General features: G+C 38.4%; 1 protein-coding gene across 4 annotated transcripts in view; it reads right to left on the reverse strand.

The window, feature by feature from the left end:
* sphkap (SPHK1 interactor, AKAP domain containing) overlaps positions 1 to 25,368 on the reverse strand; it is a 56,560-nt gene that overhangs the window by 8,864 nt on the left and 22,328 nt on the right. For 2 of the 4 annotated variants that reach the window (XM_058752071.1, XM_058752069.1), the window contains exons 4-8: positions 9,843 to 9,902; positions 9,285 to 9,422; positions 8,930 to 9,188; positions 4,243 to 7,573; positions 3,350 to 3,526 (exon numbers count right to left, since the gene is read on the reverse strand). In XM_058752071.1, coding sequence (XP_058608054.1) covers positions 3,350 to 3,526; positions 4,243 to 7,573; positions 8,930 to 9,188; positions 9,285 to 9,422; positions 9,843 to 9,902 — 3,965 coding nt within the window. Of the gene's footprint in view, positions 1 to 3,349; positions 3,621 to 4,242; positions 7,574 to 8,929; positions 9,189 to 9,284; positions 9,423 to 9,842; positions 9,903 to 25,368 lie in introns of those variants that run through there. The other 2 variants (XM_058752073.1, XM_058752072.1) reach the window with 2 other exon arrangements.

Here is a 25,368-nt window from a genome sequence, read left to right on the forward strand (position 1 = left end):
TCTGTTCTTCAGATTATAAAAAGGCAAGAAAGAGATGATTGTTTAAAGAACCTTTGACTGAATGGTTGTTTGTGAAACCAAAAATGGTTCTTCTATGGCATCGCTGTGAAGAACCTTTTAAGCACCTTTTGTGATTTCTGAAGGATCATGTGACACTGAAGCCTGGAGTACTGATGCTGAAAATTCAGTTTAGCATCACAGGGAAAATAAATACATTTTAAAACATATTCAAATAGAACACAGTTCTTTTAAATTATAATAATGCTCCACCATATTACTATTTTTATTGATCAAATAAATGCAGCCTTGGCTTCTTTCAGCAACATTAAAAAGTCTTAACTGTTCCAAACTTTTCCAAACTTCCTCTTGTTGGATCTTTAAGGGTGTGAACAATGCAGAAGCTACTAATTTTCTCAGCGATGATCACTAAGCCGTGGACAGCAGCGGGTCTTGGAGTAGAGCGAGTAGGTATGAGCATTGGCATGAGATTCATTAGCATGGGCATCACCAGCAGCTCACTGCCAGCTGATGACTATGAACGTGAGCCACCTGTGCCCGTACCGGCAACAGCCGGATGAACAAGCAGAGAGTAACCTTTCCCCCGACAGGGCGGAAAGACAATGAAGTGGGGGTTAAAGCCAGATGGAGGCGGATAGCCGGATACCCAGACTTGAGTAAGTGAGGATGGCGTTGAGTTGGCGCAGGTTAGGAAGCGTCAGTGAGCGTGGCAGGCTGGGCATGATTCAATCAGCAAGAGGGACTCGCACACCCATTACATCCTTTTCATTCTAGACTAGAGTCAACAGGATGTGACATATGGCACCTGCCTGTCAGTGTGAGGCACATCCTGTCAGGACTATAGGCACTGGCTGTGGAGTCTTTGGGTGAGAGCTCTGCTGCAGACTCCAGTCATGCTGTCAGAGTCGTTTACTCACACAGCTGTCCTGGACTAGACTCGCAAATGGAATCTCTCTCACTTCAGAGAGTTACACTACCTCAGGAACTGGCTTAGAGTGCGTTTACATCTGTGTGTGTGTGTATGAAGGGAAATAGTCAAATGTGAAAACAAATGGGTCATTCCTGTTATGCAGAACATTTTCATGTCTCTGTCATATATACCTTAGAGCCTGTCCTCCAACAAAAAACGACCCTATAGGTCGTTTGTGCAAGCCCTTATTACGACCTATATTTACGTTTTAAAGTTAAGCGCCCTCTAGCACGCGTAAAAATAATGACAGTCTCGTGTTGTGTCTGTCGTCATGAAATGACGTATGACTGTCATTACCAATCAAAATGCGTGTTTATTTAAATGCAATATGTGGACCTTTTATACCGATCTCACAGTATTCGTACATATTTTACTAGGTGGCTAATTCGTACGAATGACCACACCTAACCCTACCCCTAAACCTACCCCTTACAGGAATCATGCAAAATCATGATTTTTAGTGCACATTTTATGAGCGCGTGCGTTCTCTGGGATCGAACCCATGATCGCATGATCACGCAATTACATATCGTCGTATAACGCAATGCTCTACCAACCGAGCTACACGAAACCCAAACTATGACGCAGATAAAAGAGTACAAAACATTAATATGAAAATGTCCTGTTGCCGATAGGGGCGCAATTGTAGCATACGCTCTGATGGGTCGTATTTCAGGGATTTGGACAAACGACCTATACGGGCGTATTGGTTGGAGGACAGGTTGATACCTTAAGACATACAGTATAGCATAAAAAATTAAACTGAAAATTTGGATTTGGAAATCGTTTTAGTTTTATCACAATTAAGTTTAAATCAGTGATGTTTTAGTATCACTGAGATACTATAATAGTTTTATAATCATAGATCTATATAGTTTTATTATATGCTTAAATTATAATATTTTGCTTTAGTTTTTATTTTTACATTTTTCATTTGAATTTTGATTAAAGTTTTAGTACCTTTGTTGTGTTTTTGTCATTTTTATTATTTATTTATTTATTTTTTATATCTCCACCATTTTTATTAAAATGTATTTCATTTTAGTTCGAGTTAGAACATCAAGTGAAACTAAATGAAAATGCTGCTTTAGCAACTACCTGAAATAATAATACTTTTTATATGTATATTTTATTTTATTTCAGTTAAAGCTTATTTATTGTCAATTAACAAAAATGTATTTTTTTATGGTTTTAATTTTATTTAAACTACAATAACCCTGGTTTAAATGAATTTTTTTTTTCTGATTTGAGTAGATGTTGCCATTTTCCCCATATACTGTAATTAACATTAATAATAACAAAATGGGCAATTCATTGAGACATATGTCAAGTGTTTCTTCATATTTTTAACTTCTCTGATCAAAAGGTTTTAAATAAAAACATTTTCAGCCATGTTTTCTGCCCAAACTTGCTATTAGTTTGTTTTATCTATGTCCTCAACTTTGCCTCCACTTTTGCAATATCCCATTAACTAAAAAAGTTCTTTATGACATTATCTTCCACAAAGTAACATTAAATTTTATGGGGGGGACCCCACCCCACCCCCACTTGATTATAATGTATTAGCAAAGGATTTGATGTTGGTTAATAAAACAATCCATGTTGTTAAAATTACTACAAGATACAAAAGATGGTTAAGAAAAATATCCAAATGAACAAAGCTGACAGCCTCATGTAATCTAGCTCTAAATTAGCTATACTGACTTTCGGTTCTGTTCGATATCCCTAAATAATTTTCTTGCCATTGTGTGAATAATGAAATAATTAAAATGAATAAAGCTTTTAAGTGCCTCAGCGTAGGCAGAGCACTACTGAAAGTCTGGCATAAACTATAAATTACAACACCAGCATATTCATTGTCTAAAACTTACAGAGCTCAAAAAGTGCTACATAACAGGAATGACATTAACGTCTAGTAGGCAATTTTCTTATATTTATTCTTTGTATGTGCATGTCTCTTTAAGCCATTATATCTGATTCTGTATCACTGTGTCTGCGCATTTGTGTGCTAGACAGTAAATTAAGGAAAATGCTACAGACTTTAAAGACAACACCATCTGGCTGAGGGCTAATCACATAAGCCACATCACATTAATATCAATTAAGATATGTCAAAACTGTTATATTAGTTATACAGTGAGGGCAAAGTAAGTGCTTTAATGCTTAACTCTCATCGGAGCTCTAATGTAATAAATTGTTACTTTAAAGATGAGGAAAGCAGACTCGCATATGGGTGCTACACTGCGCTCTGGACGTGCCCAGCGCTGTCAAGGATTGCATCTAGCACATGTAGCTTAATGAAGAGCCAAATGGAGAAGCCACACTGTCCAGCAAGGCATGATGGTCTACTGGAAGACTGACCCCTCGCTTAGCTGGATAAAGCTACTGGTGGTCTCCTCCTGGGGGTCGTCTTCAGGTGCAATCTGGGCCCAGCTGCCTGAGCCACTTTCCTCACTGCTAGCGCTGAGAGAGCGTCGCTCCACCTCCACACCTGCAGAGGGCGCTGTGGCCACTGAGGAGGCCCTGTCTTTGTCACTGCTGAGGGGGGAAAGAGGACACACGGCAAAACTGCAGTGTCACAATGAGCCAGTAATTCTAATTTTGCCCCAAAGCATCCTTTACTGTCCAGAGCCTGGGTCAAGAAAAGGAAAAACCAAGGGAACATACAGTATGTATAATGTCAATCTATGTTTCTCTATTTTTTTTTGTTTAGCAGTGTAGGTAAAAATGGGTGTTACAGAGGAGAACCCCTTTACAGAGATGTGCTGTTTGGTTTTATAAACACCACGTGTGACAATACATGAAGCAAAATGTTTTGTGTTATCTTCTGAAAAAGGGGTCATGAATTGAGAATTTTCCATGATCTATAAGAAGTCACTGTACTACAGAAAAACACTGTAAGTTTCTAAACATCCTTGTTAGTCCAAAAACAGCTTTTATTGACAGCCAAAACAATTAATTTTGTACTTCCTTCTCTTCATTGCGTAATAAAGATTAATACAACAGCACAAGACTGCCTTCAGAGACACAGATCAGTGCTTACTTCATCACTCCCTCTTTGGCCCACCCACTGGCGTGGTAAAATCAGGGTGGAATACAATTTAAGAAAAAGGCAATTCATGACACCTTTAACATTTGTGCAATCCTTCTCTCGTTTTTCTTACCAACTTCATTCTCGCACACATTGTGCTGGGAGCAGTTATAAGAACTAAGGCTTAGCCTCTGAAACAAAGGATGTGGGTGATATTATGTACCTGCTTTTGGTTGCTGTCTCACTCTCTTTGACACTTTGTGGCTGGATCTGATGGGATGCTTCTATGTGGTGGGGCCCAACCCTCCCCCTGTCTTCTGAGGCCTCTTCTCTTTGATCTGGTTCAATGTGGATCAAAGGTACCTCCCTCTGTCCACACCACGCTTGCCTCACACAGGACGAACTGTGAGAGCTACCGCAATATTCCTGATGCTCTACACTTGGCCGGTTTCCACTATTTTCACGACGAGACTGCTTAAAGCCGTGTCTCCTTTCTCCAACTGGAATTTGACAAGCAGTCACAACACCATCCTGCTGGCCTCCAAGCAGGGACTTGCCACTCTCTACGATGTCTGCCGCTAGACGGTTAGCAAAGAGCTGAACATGTGGCTGCGAGTCTGCTGAATCGAGCTCCACACTGTCCTCTGAGGGCTCCGCTATTATCTTATTCTTGCGCATTAGAGACTCAATAGAGCTGGCCCATGTTTCGTGAATCAGCATGTCTGTGATTTGGTCCGTTTGGCCACGCTTATACAAGCATGAATCAGACTTGCAGAGTCCCGTTGACGACACAGAGTTGGTTGGATAGATGCTGAGCGAGTCCCCGTGTACATTTCGAGCAAAACCATCGAATGAATTGGCCTTGATGGGTGAGTTTACAGTTAGTCTGGAATCTGAGGATCGCCTGTCAGGAACAGAAGACTGACGGATACAAAATGGGGTTCTGGGGGACGGGGGTAATAGGCTATTACTCCACTCTTTGGTCTTGGTCAGACTGTAGTCCTTGTTCTCCTTGTCCATGTCTTTTAGCATGAAGCGATAAAACTCCTCAGTGATACTCTCAGTGCTAGACTGCTTAGAGAGACAAGATGATGTGCGCACATTGAGGTGTCCATTTTTTTTACTGGCAGCTTGCTGAACAGCTGCTGCAAGGATGCTGCTGGCATTTTTCCCAGCATAGTAGTCCAGCAGAAGGTCAAATCCTCGACCTTCTGTCTCCATCTGGTTCACCATGAACCGAGAAAACTCATCTGTAATGCTCTCACAGCTGGATTGCTTGGAGATAGAGCTACCTCTGCTTAAATTATGCCCAAGCCTGTTTCCTGGTCCCAAAGTGTTTGCTGTCCCAGAGGGATCTGCGTCCTCCTCTGGAATGCTCTCGTAGCTTGATGCTTTGCCCCTGCTGCTCCATCTCTCACACTGCAGGCGGCTGCGAGACGACTGGCCAGATTTGGAAGTGTCCACCACACTCAATTCCGGGCAGTTCATTATCCTGGCTGTGACCTCTGACGCAAAGAGTGCAAATGGATCAGAGGTGGTAGGTTCGTCTAGATTGACAGTTTCGTCCACGACACGGTTGACCAGGCGCTCCATGAGTTCGGGCTGTTCTTCGGTTTTACGTTTGATTTCACTGAGACGTGGAGGTCTGTGTTTCTTGGTGACTGTGGTGCCATTTTGTGTCTCTTTCCGGCGGAGGGCTGCGGCTGTGCGGCAGGGCAGAAGCAGTCCCTCTGGACCTTCTGAACCACCCTTTAAGGCGCAGAACCACGGCTGCTTTCCGCTGGAGTTCTCCAGGCATATCGCTGCCAGCTCTGTAGCCATGGAGACCACCGTGGTCGCCAAGTCTTCAGCGAAGCATGTGACAGGAGTTCTGGACTCACATGAATCCATTTTAAGTGCCACAAGTGCTCCTGAAGAGGACGATAAAGACTGCTGCCTGGTCTCGCCCTCTCCTCCTGCCCTCCCTCGTGGCATGTGAAGTGGTGAGCTTTCAGCTGAAGGAAGCACAGAGTCTGCGTTCTTGTCACTCCTGCCCAGGTCAAACTGCTCTTTGACCGTGGCAGTCACTCTGTTCAGAGTAAGTCTGTAGGGTTCTTTCAGTTTTTGCTCGCTGTCTCTCTCTTCCTGTATGTGCTTTTGCTCTCTCTCTCTCTTCCCTATGAGAGCAGACAACTTCTCCACACTACTTCGCCTCTCTCCATGATTATAAGCCTGGCTTGGCTCAATCAAATGCTGTAATTGGCTCAATGCTTCTCTGCCAGACTTGGTATCAGTCTCATACTCCATAAAGCTGATGCTGCCTTCTTGCCTGTCACATGATCCCATGTTATATTTTGAAATGTCACCGATTTTCCTTGATGTTACACTCAAGACATCAAAGAGCAAATTATTCACACAATCCAAGAGGAAACCCTCGATGTTTGGGGCATCTTTGCCAGGACCCTCGAGCTCTTTTCTCTTCTCAGCCTTCTCAAGGGCATACTGAAAGATATTATCTGATATTTCCTGGGTAAAGTTATCAAGATCCTGTTGTTCCTGATAGGGCCTTCTTGGATTTGTGATGCCATCCACTATTTTGTTATGTGTGGTCTCAAGGAAGTTTGCAATGCTTGAGTAACTTTGTCTGTGGGTGAGTACAGCTGAAGCTTCCCTGAGGAGAACTTCAGCAACATTGGCTCTGAAAGCCTCGACGCTGGTGCCCTCTGCAATGCTACAGTGGAGAGGCACTGCAGTTGAAGCTTGGGCAACTGACAGAAGTCCCATAGAAGCAGAGTAGATGTCTGTCGAGTCGTCATTATCCCCAGAGTCATCTGCTAGATCTACCACGGCTACAGCTCCAGCGACCTGAGACATTCCACATACTGCAGAGGAAAACGAATACTCCCCTTGTTCGGCTTCACTCTCTTCTTCTTCATCCTCACACTCATCTTCTTCTCCTGACTCCAGTGTGAGTTGTTCTGTGACCTGAGGGGTGGTAATGGTACCGATGACACTCGCAGCACACGCTAAAGCTATTTCCACCGGCTTGGCGGCGTGTCCAATTGCCGAGTTGTGCATCCTATTTCCTCTATCATGCTCTGTTGTCCCATGTGACTGAGCTTCCGGCCACTCTGTTACCTCCTCACTGTTGTCCGGACTCTGGACAATCACGATTTTAGGAAGTTCAAAAGAGCAGGCTCGAGCCCTGCGTGGCTCTTCACTGGAATGGCTTATATCACTTGAGTGCTGCGAGGTGGTGGACACACTCACCGCTGCCTCCGTGACAAAAGAAGGTTCGTCTTGTGACAAATGAATAAAAGCATCCTGCAGGACTGACTCAGCCAGATTGGTAGCATAGTGACCGGCTGACTCACTGGTGTGACGACTGACTTTTTTGGGCGTAGCAGGTGGGCCTCTTGGGGTTGTGGAATATGTTCTTGAAAGCTTTTGGGAGTTGGAAGAGGGGCAGAGGGTCTCAGAGTCCTCACTATCCTCTCTCTCTATTTCACTCCTTCTTTGAGCGTGGGCTGCTCTCAACACCTTAACCGACTCGGGCATGATAGAAATCTCAGGATCTGCAGAAAGAAGGACATGTGGCAGTGTTAGTGAGAAATGGGGTGGGGGCACAGAGAGGGAGGAAATAGACTAAAGCCAGACCTCTGAAAACAGTTTCATAATCCTATACAAAAAGCCAAATTTAATGAACATGTAAATGAAGCCCATTCACAGGCCAAGTCAGAGATATGGAGAAGGAGATGTGAGGAAGTGTGAGTGAAAATAAAGGACAAAACTGAGAAAGGAGGTAAAACGTGTCAAGATTGATCTTCTCCTGTCTCCTGTCACCTGCTATGTCCAATGGATATAGTGAGGGTCCATAGCACACTGTTGTATTTGTATCCGTTTATCCTTTTCCATAACCAAGAACATACAAATGCAGATCTATATCTGGGCTGATATGATTATGAATATTACATTGTCTTTGAGGAGAGCATAACCTTCACACAGTGTTACTTCTAATTTCATATGAGAGATTAATTATAGATTAGCCCAGCAGAGCCCAGTGTATCTTGTCTCTTTAATATTAGACTTGGGGCGAGTATCGCCGCATGTAGACATTCTTAGGTTTGGCTTACTGTTAGAGGCCAAAGCAGTAGCACAGAATAATGCAAGACAAACAAGCTTTCTGACATGCACAAAGGAAATGCACAAGACATTTTGGGGACAGTGCCTCTTTGTTAGGGAGTCTTCCATGGCATATTCCCATAAACAACCTTCATAAAATGTTTTGTTATTCTTCCCGTTTGTCTCTCTTTCTCTATCACACACATACTCATTAACATAGACTGAAGTGAATTAATTGTTTCACTGCTGTATGTTCTTGTGCATCCATGCTGTTGCTTGGTTACTTTGTATCTAAATAAGTATAGCAGATTGCAGTTCTGATTAAGATTATTATAAGCAGTGCAACCTAGACAGAAGTCGGGATCCAAATTATTCCCAAAGGCAAAACTAAAGAATTTATTTATATGCTTTTATGGATGCAAATTTATTTGACATGCCCAAATTGTTTTGAAAACCATAATCTCATTGGTAGCGACTAGGGCTATACTAAGAAATAGCCTTGGGGTGGAAACATTCCCAAACAGTCCTCCAAATAGGTCCACTCTTATCGAAGCAGGCTCACAGAAAACAAGAAAACGTAAAAGGCTGAATGCTCTTTCAGCCATAATTCAAGCAATTTTCCGTCTATTCGCAAGGTGGACAGGAGGGAAGATGCAGTCAATGTGCCAGAGCTGCACTGAATTTGAGTTTTCTCATTACATACGAGCAGCAAGGACATAGAAAACACTATACAAAAGATAAGATATGGAACTACAATGACTGAATTTCTGGGTGGAATTGGATTTCTGGTAGATGGATGCACTGTTTACCATTTCTGAATGGGTCATCCTCGCTGTCTTCCCCAAGCTGTTCAGAGGCAGTGAGGAAGTCTTCTTCTATGGATGACACAGAGCGGTTGGTGTCATCTTCAGCAGCCCGCTGACCAACCAATCGGCCATGCCTCTGCCTCTCTTGCCCTGACTGTAGTCCAATCAGGAATTTGTTGATCTCAAAAATTACACTGTTGGTTTGGGTTGGGCGGCGCCCACAGGAACAATGCACCAGACAGACATCCACTGTTTTCTGGCTCTGAGATACACGTACATAAACACAAACACAGTTCAACCAGGCAGACTGTAAGCTGTAAAATTATGTCAGATGTTCCAGTCTGTATTCATATCCTACCTGTGGGTGGCTGGGGTCATGCTGGCAGGAGTCCGGTGACTCTAGGCTGCTGAGAAGCAGAATCTCATTTTCTTTGGGTTGCCGCACTCCGAGAGACTCAATTAACCGTGGCAGCTCTGGGCACACTGAGGCCAGTTTCTGTGGGGAAATTTATGCTAATATTCAAGTCACATAAATGTGGGTCTTTGCTTGCATTATCTTGGTAATTTGTATTGTTTCTAATTTCCCTTTTAATTAGATGAAACATTGTTTATGTCGTACGCTTAGGAAATGATGAAAGACATTCATATATTTGTTATTAACTTTAAATGAATTAGAAATGAGAAGGGTAGAGGGGGGTGGATATTTATTTGGATATTAATGAAAAAGTCAACTGGGAATGGCAAAACACTAGACTATTTATTAGTAATTGTTTAAAATTTTGCAGATGCTTTCATCCAAAGCAAGCAATGTTTTTTATTTTTATTTTTATTTTTTTTTATAGCAGTATATGCATTCCCTGGGAATCAAACCCACATCTTCATATCTTTAAACAAAGGAAGGATAATCTCAACCCACCTTAACATAGCTGTCGTCATGCCGTTCAGCAGTATGTCTGTCCAGGTTTACGAAGCAGATCTGGAAAGAGAGAGGCTGAGCTTAGAGAAATAAGCACATACCTGAAAAGTAAAGTATCTGTACATGTGCTTTAGCACACAAACACAGTGTGCCAAAAATACACACAGGAGCAAACACAACAGCAGCACTGAAAATCTTCTCATTTGTTGCAGCTTTCAAATGTCAGTCTTCATTCTGCATATTCATCACTTTCATTTACAACATGTCAAATCTCCTGCAGTGTTGCCTAAAAGTGCCACATTTGCACTGAATGCAATGAATAATGACTTTAAGGACAAGTTCACAGAATTTCAACCAGTTTTGTATTGTTACAATGTCAGTAGTATATGTAAATACAAAATGTGTAGTGTTTGCACATTTGTCAGCAAAGGTCCATTGGATGACACAAAATCACATTTGTGAGCTCCAGGGCTTTCGTTAAAACTACAGATCAAACATCCGCATTTTTGTATACCCAACCACTGGCAAACGGATCAGGTACTGCTGTTTTTCTATGTTTCTTCTGGTCATGTAACACCAATTAAAAAAAAAAAGTTTGATTAAAAACCCATCTTACCAGAGGTGAATTACCCCTTTAAATGTTAAGTCTTTTCCTCTCACGAAGCTACCGTTGAGCTTCAGACGACTTGGAATACAGTGCACGACTCACACGGACCACTTTATGGTAATTTTATGGTATTTTTTTGTCGGGTTTGACAGCTGTGTCACTATGATCTGCCATTGTATGGAAAAGATTTCTTCTTTTGTGTTCCACTGACAAAAAAGCATACAGGTTTAGAATGGCACAAGGTTGGGTAACTTTAAGCCATTGCATATAAAAACCTTTGTCTCTTTCTCTAATGTTTACACAGTTTGATCAGCACTTACCGCTTATTTATCACTCTTTACTGTTAAACAAAACTTTTTCATCTGCGTTCATCTCACATCACCCTATTCACTTGACATTGTTTTGATTTTGAGAGTTTTAAGTGGTTCTTTAATGTGGGCACATTGACTTTCTCTCTCTCTCTCTCTCACACACACACACACACACACACTAACATAGGCTGCACCTTACTGATTCTGATGACTCATCGGTATCTTAAAAGCATATCATGTCGCTAGTTGCATGTTTGTTTCAAATGTGTCCTTCTGGATGTGTGTGTGTGTGAGAGAGAGAGAGCTCTTCTTTCATTCTTCACTTAAGACACTTAAGATCACATTAGTGACAAATGTCTCTGGAATCTGTAGGTTTCTCTGAGCGAGGATGGATTTCACCCTCAGGTACCACAGATGTAGCACTTCATCTCTCTTATTCCAGCTGCTGGTACTTAATGCAACAGTAAATGATCTAGTGCATCCATAAGAGTTTATAAACTAAGTGTATGAAGCAGTGGTGTAGCAAATCATCCCCGGGCCCATATGCAAAAAATTTGTACGGGCCTCCCCAAAAGATATGGGCTCCAACTCGGTTAACTTGTTGATTTTTCTGACATAAATAACGTTACGTGACTATTCACAAGCTGTTTTAATTACGGTATTAATGCAGTTCGGTAAAGTTGGCAAGATATTCACTGACAACTCACGAGAAAAACGTTTTTACTACACAAATGACGCCTCTTTTTTTCGTAGTGATGTAGAAAACGAGCTACAAGTGCGTTTTCTTCAAAACAAGCTTTCCTTCTCTCTGTACAAAAAAGACGAGTCCTAAGGGACCGTCTGCAAAGTGTGAAAAGCGAAAAATGTTACTAATAAAATACTCAATAAATTCACTGTAACACACTGTAGTGTCACCAAATTCAGTTCACACATCACTGTTCTCCTGCTGGTTATACTACAACACTCATTTTGAATATAATTGCTTTTACACATTTGTTTAATGATTTTTTATTATGAAAAATAGTCATTAACTTCATTGTTATTGGACAAAATAGTTAATAACTTCACTGTAACACACTGTACTTTCACCAAATTCGGTTCACACATCACTGCGCTCCTGCTGGTTATACTACAACATTCATTTTGAAAATAATTCCTTTTGCACATTTTTTATGATTATTTATAATTACAAATATTAATTAACTTCATTTTTATTGGACAACACTAATTAGGAAAAGAATTGCTTTTGGATGATTTTTAAAAATATATATATATTTTTTTTACATTCAATAACTTCACTGTTCTTGGAAAAATAGTTAATAACTTCATTGTAACACACTGTACTTTCACCAAATTCAGTTCACATATCACTGTATACTATTCAGTTCACATAGTACAGTGTGTTATAATGAAGTTATTAACTGTTTTTATGATTAAACAATCATAAAAAATAATTAAAAGCAATTATTATATTTTAACAAAATGAGTGTTGTAGTAAAACCAGAAGGAAAGCAGTGATGTGTGAACTGAATTTGGTGAAAGTACAGTGTGTTACAGTAAAGTTATTAACTATTATGTCCAATAACAATGATATTATTGAATATTAAAATGAAAAACAAAAAATCATCCAAAAGCAATTATTTTCAAAATAAGTCTTGTTGTATAATCAGCAGGAAAGAAGTGATGTGTGATCTGAATTTGGTGAAAGTATAGTGTGTTACAGTAAAGGTATAACTATCATGTCCAATAACAGTGAAGTTATTAACTATTTTTCATAATAAATAATCATACAAAATATGCCAAAGCAATTATTTTCAAAATAAGTGTTGTAGTATAATCAGCAGGAGAGCAGTGATGTGTGAACTGTTACAGTGAAGTTATTAACTATTTTGTCCAATAACAATGAAGTTAATAACTATTTTTCATAAATAAAATAAATGTGTAAAAGCAATTATTTTCAAAATGAGTGTTGTGGTATAACCAGCAGGAGAACAGTGATATGTGAACTGAAATTTGTGAAAGTACAGTAAATGTATTTTGCACTCTTTTATTTGTAGTGAGATAACTACATTCACCTGTGAATCAATGATATTTTCCTCTTTAATATTTGCAGCAAGAAATAAACATGAATAAATATTTGAATGCATATTGAAAAAAAAAAAGAAATCAGAACAATTTAATACAAAATAATGTCTCATGAAATCGATCAATTAGAGTTTCAAAAACATCTATAAGCCTATGTTTTATTGCTGTTCGTGTTAAGAATGACAGGTTGAATGCCACAGACTTTTTTTTGTATTTTTTTGTGGAGTGTAATTTTCACATTAACTTCACGCAATATAACATGACTTTATTATCGTAATTTTGACTTTATTCTTAAAATAGTATGACGTTAATCTTATTTAGTTACACTAAAATGCCGCTGTAGGGTATTTGTACTGCATGCAAACACAATCTTGGCACAGCGGCCCAAAAAACAAAACTAAACAAAACAAAAATAGGAACCAAAAAAAACAAATCCTGATCCTGACTCCCCATATCTCCTCAGAGAGAAATGCATCTTTACGGATTACATATGCTAATGAAAGCATTTTTAATTTTTGATTTGAATTATTTTGTTGATTACGGCGTATTTTAATTTTCCACTCTTATTAAGAAAAAAAAATGCAAGTGATCTCGCTAGCACCTCCATGTCCTTCAAAGCATGCTTCAGCTTCCACTTTTAGCATAAATGATTGGATATTTGTCACACATTTATCTTAAATTTTTTTATTTATATTGTGAAATGCATGAAGTTTTTTATGTCTTAAATTGCGTTAATCTGATCAAACATATGCTTAACTCACTGTCTGGAGCTGGCCGCTTGGTATTTAAAAAAAACCAAAAAAAAAACCTTGAATTTAACAAACATAAAATGTTCCAATCATGTTTCTAAATGAACTTAATAAAGAAACAAAACTAGATTGGAATTGGTGTGTTATGTTTTGTACTGTCCTGAACTGACTGCCAATAAAATAATTGTTCCACTTTGAAAACCACTTTGCCGTTAAAAACCAAAACTGAACTTTTTTTTAATGGCTGCAACAGCAGCTGTGTAAAGGGGAAGAGAGCGAGAGAGAGAGAGAGAGAGAGAAAAAGACGGGCTCGGGTCGGACTCGGGTGGAGAATTCTGATAAGCTGATAAGCAGGGCTCTATATATGTTCCCCTTCGGCTCGGCAGGCCCACAATCTGCCCGGGCCCATATGCACCTGCATACCCTGTATACCCAGACGCTACGCCCTTGGTATGAAGTGTGTTAATAGTTCTGAGGAGTGCATCTGCTATTGAAAGACAGACTGTGAGAGCAAGAGAGAGAGAGAGAGAGAGAGAGAGTAACCTGCCATAATTGTCCTGAACTGTCATATTCACATAAGAAACCGATCTTGCGCTGGAGGTTTGGAGCGTCTCAGCTGTCAGGTGGCACCATTAATGTACTGTGTTGCTGATAGGTGGCTCAGTCACTGCCTTTTCTGACACACTAAGCCAGGGGTGTCAAACTCAGTTCCTGGAGGGGCACAGCCCTGCAGAGTTTTGTTCCAACCCTGCTCCAACACAAAAAGCATGTAGTTTTCAAATAAGCCTGAAGGACTTGATTAGTTGGATCATGTGTGTTTAATTAGGGTTGCATCTAAACTCTGCAGGGCTCCGGCCCTCCAGGAACTGAGTTTGACATCCCTGCACTACACCTAGTAAACAACTAGGAATGTAAACAAATTTTTAAATATATATATATGCATTGTGCTTGCAAAAGAAGCTGCCATGATATTAAGGTGCTGGTTTGCGATCATTCTGAATGCTAAGACTTTGCTAGGTGACTGTTAGGGTGTTCTGAGTAGTTGCTAGGTACCATTTGCAGAAAGGAAATCAGCTCGTATATGATGCAAGTGACACAATGGCCGCTGTTTGTCATTAACATGCAAGGAAAAACTACCAAATAATCATTTTAATAAGGATTTAAACATATATAAAAAAATATATATATAATGCAAAATCATGTTTGGAAAAATATTTATGCCTAGTTATGTTGGCAATAAGGTCCTTTTTGACCCCGATTTGAGGTGTCATTCTTGTCCATAGGTTACAAATCCAAAAAATAGCAGTGATACTTGCTTTAGCAACACTAATATTAAACTGGATTCTCTGAACCAGGGTTATTTTAGGTTATTTTAACTAAACTATAATTTTATCTTGTTGCCAAGGTAACATTTCTTATTTTCAATACAATAAATTTAGTTGAACTTGATGTACAAAAATAACTTAAACTGAAAAAAATATTTGACAAAAACTTGTTTTTAAAAAATCAGAAACTATTAAAAAAGGCAAAAACACAACACAAAATTACTTAAACTTTCACAACAATTAAAAAGAAAATGATAAATATAAATATTAAAACTAATTCAAAATATTAATAGTATCTAAGTGATACTAAAATAAACCTGATCAGGCCATTCTGAACACAAGCTCTCATTCTGGAAATGACAACAAACATATCGCATCACCGACGAGTGAACAAAACTGATTCACATGAATATAACGTGACATACAGTTACAGAATGACTAGTAGAGGAGCTTGCTAAAGGTTTTAAGGTTGAGCTGGATGCATCAGATGTGATGGAGAGGACTTATTAAATGAGTATATTAAATGAAATTGGAAAAGGTAAGTTAACAGGTGAGCCTGAATTAGACTCTGTTTATGTAGAGTGGAAATTTGCATCTCCTGCTCACTCATTCTTGTACACTTGTACACATTCCCGTCCGATTTCCCATCTGTCTGAATTTCTGTACCACTCTATAACATTCATTTACTTCAGTGTACTTAAACACCACATACTGGATGCTCTCTCTCTCTCACTCTCTCACTCTCTCACAGACACCACACATTTGTTTGTCTATCATGGTGAGAACTTTCCATTGACAACTTCTGTTCATACTGTGCTAATGATATTTTCACCCAGACTCATTGGAAAAACGTGAAAAAACCAACAATCCAACAACTTTTATTCCTTTTTGCATAAATTATGATTAAAGGGGTCATGACACGAGAAATTAAATTTGCCTTGATCTTTTGGCATACAAGAGGTCTTTGTACCATTAAAACATCCTGCAAGTTTCCTAGCTTAAGACGTCCTCCTCATTATAAACAAAGCATTTATTTAATCAAGCTCCAAAAATGGCTCGTTTTTCGATCTGAGGGGCAAGGTGACATCACCTGGGTGCAGTCATTTGCATAAACACCGCCTCCAAAGCAAGACATCGACGAATAGTCTTCTTTTCAACATAGGCCCCACCCACTGGCATTCAGCCGCTTAACGGCTTGACACACAATCAAGCTGAATGCAAGAAAAGCAAATATAAATCTCAATCACTGCTGCTATCTTGTCTACACTGGATACAGTATACAGATGCGCGTTTGCTTTCTGACACAGTCCAAGCGCTTGAGTCTGTCAATAGGATAAATGGAGTGAAAGAACGCTCGCTTCTGACGCGTTTGGTTTAAATAGCGTTCGCGTCTTTGTACAGATATCATAAGGATCCCAGCGTAAGGAGCAAGTGGACAGTTTATTTTTAATGGCATTAAAAATAAGAGGATTGATCCGGGTATTTTGTTTTGTAAACAAGGCACAGGTACTAGATCTGACTGCAGCTGCATAACAAACCGTAAGTAAATGATTTCATAATGCTTTGCCTGGAAATGACAGTTTTACTTTGATTACGTTGTCAAAACACACATGCAATAGCGAGGGGGCATTGATACTGTTTCCTATGCGAGTGGTTCTCAACTGGTTTGGCTTTGGGACCCACGTTTTCCCATGGTCATCAAGCCGCGACCCACATATTGTTAAAAAAACAAAAACAAAGCAAATTTATTTCACAAAAATTAAGTTAAGACGGTTAAGAATATGACTAACACTGAATAAACAGCCTATAAGGTAAGGCTATTAAATAGCAGTCACAAACTAGTTTTTGTTAATACAATTAAGTTTGTATGAGCCACCACGGTCATTTAAACATATACAAAATGACACAAAGTGAAAATAACATGGAATTTTTGGGTTATGGAAACAACCGTTACCACAGTGAATATACAATACTAACATGAACTTGCTAATGAAATGTGGAAAGGACTCCTGAATAGAATGAATATCATACCTTCATGCAAATCCTTCCCAGTTAACACGCAGTACCAGTTATGTGGTTTATCGGTACTATACTTTTATTTCATGCGTTGCATGCTCATATAGTTTACTGCATTTTAGTGATATGCAGCATGCTGCCGCATTGTGCTATCGAAGAGTGTGCACTACGAGCGCAATATAACATCTGGCAGGACAGGATAGTTCGTTTTTTTAAGGTGAGAGACTTTATATTTCATAAGTTACGAAATAACGATTAAGCCTATCAACATCTCATCTGACCGCATGCTGAATCGGGACAGCGTGTTTTTCTCAGGCACTCTTTTAAACTCCATCAGACAGAAGTGTCAACGGCTTTCATGCATGTCTTTTAAAATAAAAGTCTTGCATCAGAAAAACATTTAATATCAGGTTTTTTTTGTTGATGTTGTTTCTTTGGCTGTACACATTGCGGCCCACTCAGAGAGGTCTCGCGACCCACCAGTTGAGAAACACTGTCCTATGCAAAGATGTTAGCCAATCATAACAGTGGCCGATTACTGAGAAGCCTTAAAGGACCCACCCCTTAAAACCAGGTCAGTTTAAAGAGAGGTTCAGAAAGAGGGTTGAAAATAAACATTTTTCCACATATTTTTCTTTTTTGTGAAAAAAACTTTAGGTTACAATATAAGATTACAAGTAAACCTCAAGGAACTTATTAAAAGATTAAAATAAAAATCCATGTCATGACCTCTTTAAAGAGGTAGATTATTTTCATGTGTTTCCATGCATCGCATGACCAGCTGGTACCTGGTACAGCATTACACTACTGATGTGGCTGGGTTCAAGTCACAATAAACACAAGTGAAAATAAAAGAGACCAAAGAAGCTAAAATGGCATGGTTGTGTTTTATCTCAAGTTTGCTTTAATACGGTTAGGTTTAGAGTAGGATTTAATGTAGGTGGTACATTATTTTTATGTTATTTTAATGTCACTCACTGAACATTAATAGCCAAACTGCCACAATACTTACAACAACCAACGTAATAATATTTTGACAAATTCACATCCACCAGATTAAACAGAACACATATTTAATGTCACTCGCTGGACATTTTACTAATATTGAAAGTGTCACAAAACGTGCATAAGCAACATATTACCACATTGCTCAGGCTTGTTTATCCAATGAGCCTTTCTTTATGTTTTCATTAAGATGCACAAAAACAATATAAAAAATAACTATGCCTTGTTCTCTGGCATAATTTCTGGAGTTTTTTTCATACTCCATTTTAATGTGCTTTAATTTTAGGATATATTGTTCCAAATTTTAAAAATATATTTATGTTTTGATGTGTTTAGAACTTACATTGTCATGCAATTACATTGTAATCTTTTTTTAAGCGTCCTACTATACAGGATTAATGTGTTTCTAATAGCCTACTCTACTACATTCTTCAAAATAAGATGGTTTCTGGCTGTCAATGTAAATCCCAGTATAAATAAAGTTATTACCAGACCCAGATGAAATCTGCAGTTTTTTTTTTATTGTGCATTTTCTAGGCTGACTTTGGAAGAAAATCTGTGTAATTCCATGGAATGGATTTATATGTTGTAATATGTAATACACATAGCTGGTTACTTCATTCCTCTTCAGCTGCAAGTATGATCAAATTGTCCGGAATATTTTATAAATAAACACATAAAGGATGGGAATTCACAGAACGTTGAGAATGGTGAAGGTTTCAATCCTGTGGAAATCAGCCGAGATTTGTGTGGGTGCAATCATGTCCCGTTAAAAGTCACACAGACTACAAATCGAGTAGTTTGAAATGCTTCTCACATCCTGATCATTTGCTGTAATACTACATCCCAATCACAGGACACCAGACTGCGCATTTTGAAAGATCTGTTACAAACCTGAGCAGAAACACCACACAACTCTTTACTTATGCAAATATTAACATTCCAGACAGCATTTATAAGGAAGTTATGTTTCAAAACACCATTTACCATGCATGTGTAGTTAAACCAAGTCTAGAAACTATGGTGTTTTGACATACATGTTGTACAGTATATTACAATCCTGTACTCCAAACCTGAACCAGAATACCTTGATTAACTGGTTTAGGTTTGTTCAATTGGGACTGAAGCTAAACTTAACTTTAGATTACCACGACCATTGTATTTATTTGTTTATAAATATTTGTTTTATTGAAACTATATTTATCTCGAACTATAGTAATGAGGATCAATGAATGGTTTAAAGTGTGTTTATCATGGTTAAAACTTTACAAAACTATGGTAAATTTAAAAAGTAGAATCATGAACTTTCAAAGCCTCCCAGTTATTTTCCTCCTGTGTAATATATGTGCTGTTCTAATGAACTGATGAAATCACTGGCTCTGTTTGCCTTCAGAAACTCCAAGCTGTGACTGAACTTCAATAATTAAGATACTGATGAAGGGAAAACAATATCTGTTAAGGAGTCTCAAACTCATTCTGCCTGCTGTGAGAATAATTTATTTTTCAGCCCAATATAAATTATGTGCTAATTAACATCCCAACTCAAAACCAATGCATATTAATTTGTCTACTGGATGAAATATACAAACGAAATAGCAATTTCATGATTGACTTCTGTTCTAAAAGTGTTTATTTTACTGGTCCGTTCCTCCAATCTGTGCTTCCAAATCAGATGCCACTGCTCTCACATGTTAGTCTGGATCGCTGCCATCATGTGGCATGTCAACTTTTCATTTATTATTCATTAAGCACACAGGGTTATGGAAGCGTGTAGGTCACACAGTGTGTGCACAATTAACTAAATATAGAGGTTTTTCTGCTCACTATTGCTCGAAATGTATCCATCTTAAAAATATTTGGTATTTTTTCTCACATAAGAATGATAATTATGCATCTCTGACATCTCTGACATCATCTTCAAGTCAACCCACTGCGAGAATATAATTTATTTTTCATAATTGATTAATATATTTTATATATTAATATAATTTATATAATTTGTAAATTAACAAATAATGTATACCAAAACGCATTCATTTATACATGTAATTTCTCTTGACACATACCAGTTTATGTATGTTTCTTACATAAGGATGATCATTATGCATCTCTGACATCAATATTTTTGGTAAATACGCACAAGAATTATTTATGCATGTTCAATATAAAAAATAATTTGCAATGGGACTCCAAGACTAAAATACCTGCAGGATTATTGTGTATTACCATTATTTAAGCAACAATAGGAAGGAAAAAAGAAAGAAAGAAAAAAAATATATATATTTATATACTTTTCAAAATTTGGGATCATTACATTTTTGTTTTTTAAAATTTTATTCTGCAAGGATGTATTAAATTGATAAAAATGACAGTAAAGACATTTATAATGCTATAAAAGTAGCCTAAGTAATTCAAATAAATGCAATTTATTTGTAAATTGTAATTCAAATAGTTTTCAACGCTGATAATAATAACAGCAAATCAGCATATTAGAATGATTTCTGAAGGATCATGTGACACTGAAGACTGTAATGATGCTGAAAATTCAGCTTTGATCACAGGAATAAATTACATTTTAAAACATTCACATAGAAAACTATTTTAAATTGTAATAATATTTGACAATATTACTGCTTTTACTGTATTGTTAATCAAATAAATGCAGTTTTGGTGAAAATAAGACTGACAGACCCCAAATTTTTGAGTTTTAGTATGTAACACTATATTTTTATTTAATAATAAACAGTAAAGATTACCAGTAATTCAGGTAATGCTTTTGCACATTTGATTACTTTTTTCAGTTTTTGCTATTAGATGCCTACAGCACTGTTTAGTTGTATCTTGGTTCTATTGCTTGCAATTAATTTCTCTGTCCATGATTTTATCACTGATATTTTGATGATATGACAACCCTAGTTCAGACGATCTGTCACTGTCTCACTTACGCAAGCACTGCACGAGTCCTCAAAATTGCTGGGTTAGAGAGGTCAACTCACAACTTAGAACATTTCACTCTTCACTGGAGTGGGAGACGGCAAGACAGATGGGAGAGAGAGAAATACAAGCTTGGAAAAGAGGAGGGAGGCCGAGAAAGAGTGGGGGAGGAATTTGTGGGAATGAGATATCGAGACAGGGATGGAAGGACAGAGATGGCTGTGCGTCGTCCTTGCCAAGGACAAACTCATTTCACCCATTATCATCAGAGGGGAGACGGCAGACACTCGCCACCGTGGCTAAAAATTACCTCCGCTGGGACGCGCCGCCACCTCGCCGCTCACTACACTACTGAGATAGAGAGAGAGAAATGAAAATAATGGAACGGGATGGAGAGAAGCAGATAAAAGAACAAAGCTGGGGATCATGGGAGTGGAAAGATGTTGTTTTGAGATGTTGCCATATTGCACTACTGGAACAGAGCAGACATGCTCTTTATCATTTCCAACTGAGTGGGTTCACACACACCGATCTGCGCTTTCACATTCACTGAGCCTCTAAATAGGGCATGGAAGGAGTGAAAAAGCGGACACACGCTCCTGTCCAATGGCAAATCTGTGATGTGGCCTGTTATTTGAAGTAATCAGAGCCCTTGACAGACCGTTACGTCACAGAGAGCTCAGGTTCTCGTGGTTTTGACATACGTGTGTGTGTGTGTGTGTGTGTGTAAGAGCGTTGCCTGAGGCCTCAAGCCTTGGTTTACTAGGCGCCCAGTGAGGAAGTACATTCACATCTGTGCCCTTGGTTATGACCACGGATGGCTGACACATCCTGAAGGCGAGATCTGCCTGCAACCATTAACCAGTTAAAGCCCCGTCTTAAAATCCTTAGAAATCAGGCGCAGATATCATTGTGTGAAACTGGCTGTTCTTTTCTCGTATCTCATTTTGCTTTAAAGTTTTGTTTAAAGAGGAATCTTCCCATTTCATGAAATTTTTGATTGTTGCTTAGGGCAAGGAAAAATGAGCACAGGAAGTGATGCTGTAATTGTATTTTCTCTCCAAAGTTGCACAAAACTCTCTAAAACTGCTTACCAGCTGAACTAGGTTGGTTTTTCAATGTTATTTAAGGACATGTTTCAGAAAATAATGCATAATGCTACACCTATGAAATATTACAATTTAATAAGGAAAACTAAATGAATTTTGCACAGTATCCACTACATTTACAGGTAAAATGTGATGATGCAGTAACCACTATGCATATATCAAAATGCATAACTAAAATGACTAAGCATTCTATGTTTAGCGAAAATGTTTGCAGGAGTATTTGTAGAGTACAAGATGTTATATAAGGAGATTCATACTTCAGACAAAACAAATAAGAGTGTTAATGAATTCTAATCTGTATACATGCAAATCTCCACAACTGAGAATATTTCAGATAGGTTATACTAATCAACACACACAGTAAATACCCACAAAAAGCACAATCAAACCCATGTGTGCCTTAAAGGGTTAAAAAGCATTGAACGGATCATAAATCACTGTATCTTTCAGAACACTTCCTCTGCAGCTCAAAAAGACATTTTACTGAAACTAAATTGCAAAAACAGCGCACTGCAAACTTTCTGATCAAATAAATGAACACATGGACATCTGAATACATTTCAGCACAGAGTGTTTTATGAATCTGTCATGATGTATCGCAGGCTTTGCAAAGAGGCTGGTGAGGGATGGTTTAGTGGCAAATATATTGGACCTAGTGACTAAACAGAAAACAGCTAATTCTGAAAGGTCATCAATGGAGAGATATGCTTTATGGGTCTAGATGGTGTAGTTACAGCATCTACTAGCAGAGATTAACAACCTTGTAAATTATAAATGGACAAAGAGAAGATGGAAAAATTATATGACAAATGTACTGTGACCAAACCTCTAACACAGGAGGAGACTGAAACATCATACAAGCTCAGCTTGTCTGTTCCTCTCTGTTTCGCAATCTCCTAGATCTTCTTCGACTGACTTATATAATGATAGCTGTCATTAAAGCCCAGCTTTAAGGGTCCGATAATAGTTTCAAATAAGTCCTGTCAAATCGCTGACCTTAAGAAAGAGGTGAATATGGGGTTCATGGTTAGCTTGGTTGCTGTCAGATGGGATAGGACATAAACACATTCAAAACTCTGAATAAAAGATGATACTCCTGAGCGATCAGTGTGTAAGTGTGTAATCTCATTTGACCAAACAGAGACTAGGGTGGCCTACAGCTTTGGTGCAAAACACACATTCACACACGTCAAAATACAGACGCACATAGTCTCTGTCATATCACACTACATGCAGTGCCCTTCACAAACCCTCTGTCTGTCTCTTAGGGCATTACATAACCTCCGTGGGTCTGTTCAAGCCTTCTGCTGCAACGAGACAAGATGACAGACAAGAAGAGAAGAGATGAGAACGGTTGAATTGAGATGGGATGAGAGACAAGAAGAGAAGAGACGAGACAAAAAGAGACAGAAACAGATACAACAAGAGAAGAGACACAAGGAAATGAAAAGAGAAGAGATGAGAAGAGGCAGGAAAATACAAGCCGAGAAGAGAAGAGATTGGAAGAGAAGAAAGACAAGAAGACACGAGCAAAGAAAAGATGATGAGACAAGAAACAGACCAGACGAAAAGAGATGAGAAAAGACAAAACAAGGCGAGTAAAGAAGGGAAGGGAAGAGAGACAAGAAGACACAAGAGCACATGAGAGAAGGCGAGGAGATGAGAAGAGAAGAACCGAGGTGAGAAGTGAATGCAAAAGATGAGACAATGTGAGACAAAAAGAGAAGAGAGACAAGATGACACCTGAGAAGAGAAGGGGCAAGTCAAGGAGACGATGAGAAGAGACAAGTAGAGATGGAGAAGAACGAGACATGGAGTCGAGAAGAGATGAGAATAGGTGAGAAACAGACAATGGGAAGAGATGAAAAGACAAGAGGAGACAAGATGAGAAGAACAGACATGAACGAGATGAGAAGAGAGGAGAAGTGATGAGAGAAGAGACAAGACGACAGAAGATGAAAGGGGGAAGATGAGAGGATATGAGATAAAGGGACAAGAGATGAAACAAGAGAAAGGGAAGATGAGAGGAGCCTTTTAAAAGAGTGAGAACTTATAAAAACAAATAGAGAATCAGACGTTCTCCACCTTAGCTACTGTCCACATTTGCACACTCACAAAAACAACTTTGTTTAATTACAGACTGAAGCTATCAATTATGTCATTCCGTTTCCACGGTAACCTGACACGGCCTCCTAACTAACCCCAGCCTGCTGCTGACCCCTACACACACATCATAATCAAACTGAATTTAATCAGAGAAGAACATTTTTGGGAGGGTTTTATTCTAGTGGATTATTTTCTGATCTACTAATGAAATGGATGTACATTTAATCCCAGGTATGAGTTACCCAACAACTGGAGGCTTCTTAACTCATTTAACTCATGAAACACACCGAACACCAGGCTGCTCCAGAGGGACTGGCTGTGCAATTAGCATTCTGTCCTCTTCCTTTACAAGAAACTGTCTGCTAAATGACAACTAATAATCTAAATTAGAATGAATGCCAAATTAATTTCTCACACGCCGGTTTTGTGGACGCACGATTCCTCCATGTCCAGCTGAGATCAAAGCACGAGTTAATTGCTGCAGATGAGAGTAAAACACTAGATTACACAAAATCTAATGTCTTGTGATTTTAGACCAAAAAGAAAACAATCAGACGATGAAGACAAGGGAGAAGAGCTGGAAAATGTCAAGAAAGGTACAAAGAGATACTGAGTGCATTTATATGCATGAGCTTATGCTTAATGAACTGACAATGTGTAAGGTCACATTAACACCTTAAACTATTCAATTATCAAGAAGAGGTCATGAACGGGTTAAGCAAAACCCCACCTGTTACCCTGCGTGAAATCACTGTCAGTGGTCTGTCTGCTAATTCAGCAAATTTGTGCAAGTACACTATTATTTAAATGTTTTGGGTTTCTTAAGTTTTTTAAAAGAAATCTCATTTATTAGATCAAAAATTGTGAAATATTTTTTTTACAATTAAAAAAAAAAAACTTTTCTATGTGAATATATTTTAAAATGATCAATGAATTTTCAGCATCATTACTCTAGTCATTAATGTCACATGATCCTTCAGAAATCATTCTAATATGCTGATTTTCTGCTCAAGTAGCATTTTTTATTATCACCAATATTGAAATCAGTTGCTGCTTATTTGTGGAAGCTGTGATGCATTTTTTTCAGGATTCTATGATTAGAAAGTTAAAAATATAAATCTTTTTATAAACGTTTTTAATGTCAACAACTGAATGCCACCTTTCTGAATAAGTATTAATTATTATTTAATTAGTACGTAGTATTAAAAAAAGTAAAAAATAAAATAAAAAAAACTTTGAATGGCAATGTATGTATGCTTATTATTTGATGTCAGGACCA

The sequence above is a fragment of the Onychostoma macrolepis genome, chromosome 18 (assembly GCF_012432095.1).
Source record: "Onychostoma macrolepis isolate SWU-2019 chromosome 18, ASM1243209v1, whole genome shotgun sequence".
Taxonomy (NCBI): domain Eukaryota; kingdom Metazoa; phylum Chordata; class Actinopteri; order Cypriniformes; family Cyprinidae; genus Onychostoma; species Onychostoma macrolepis.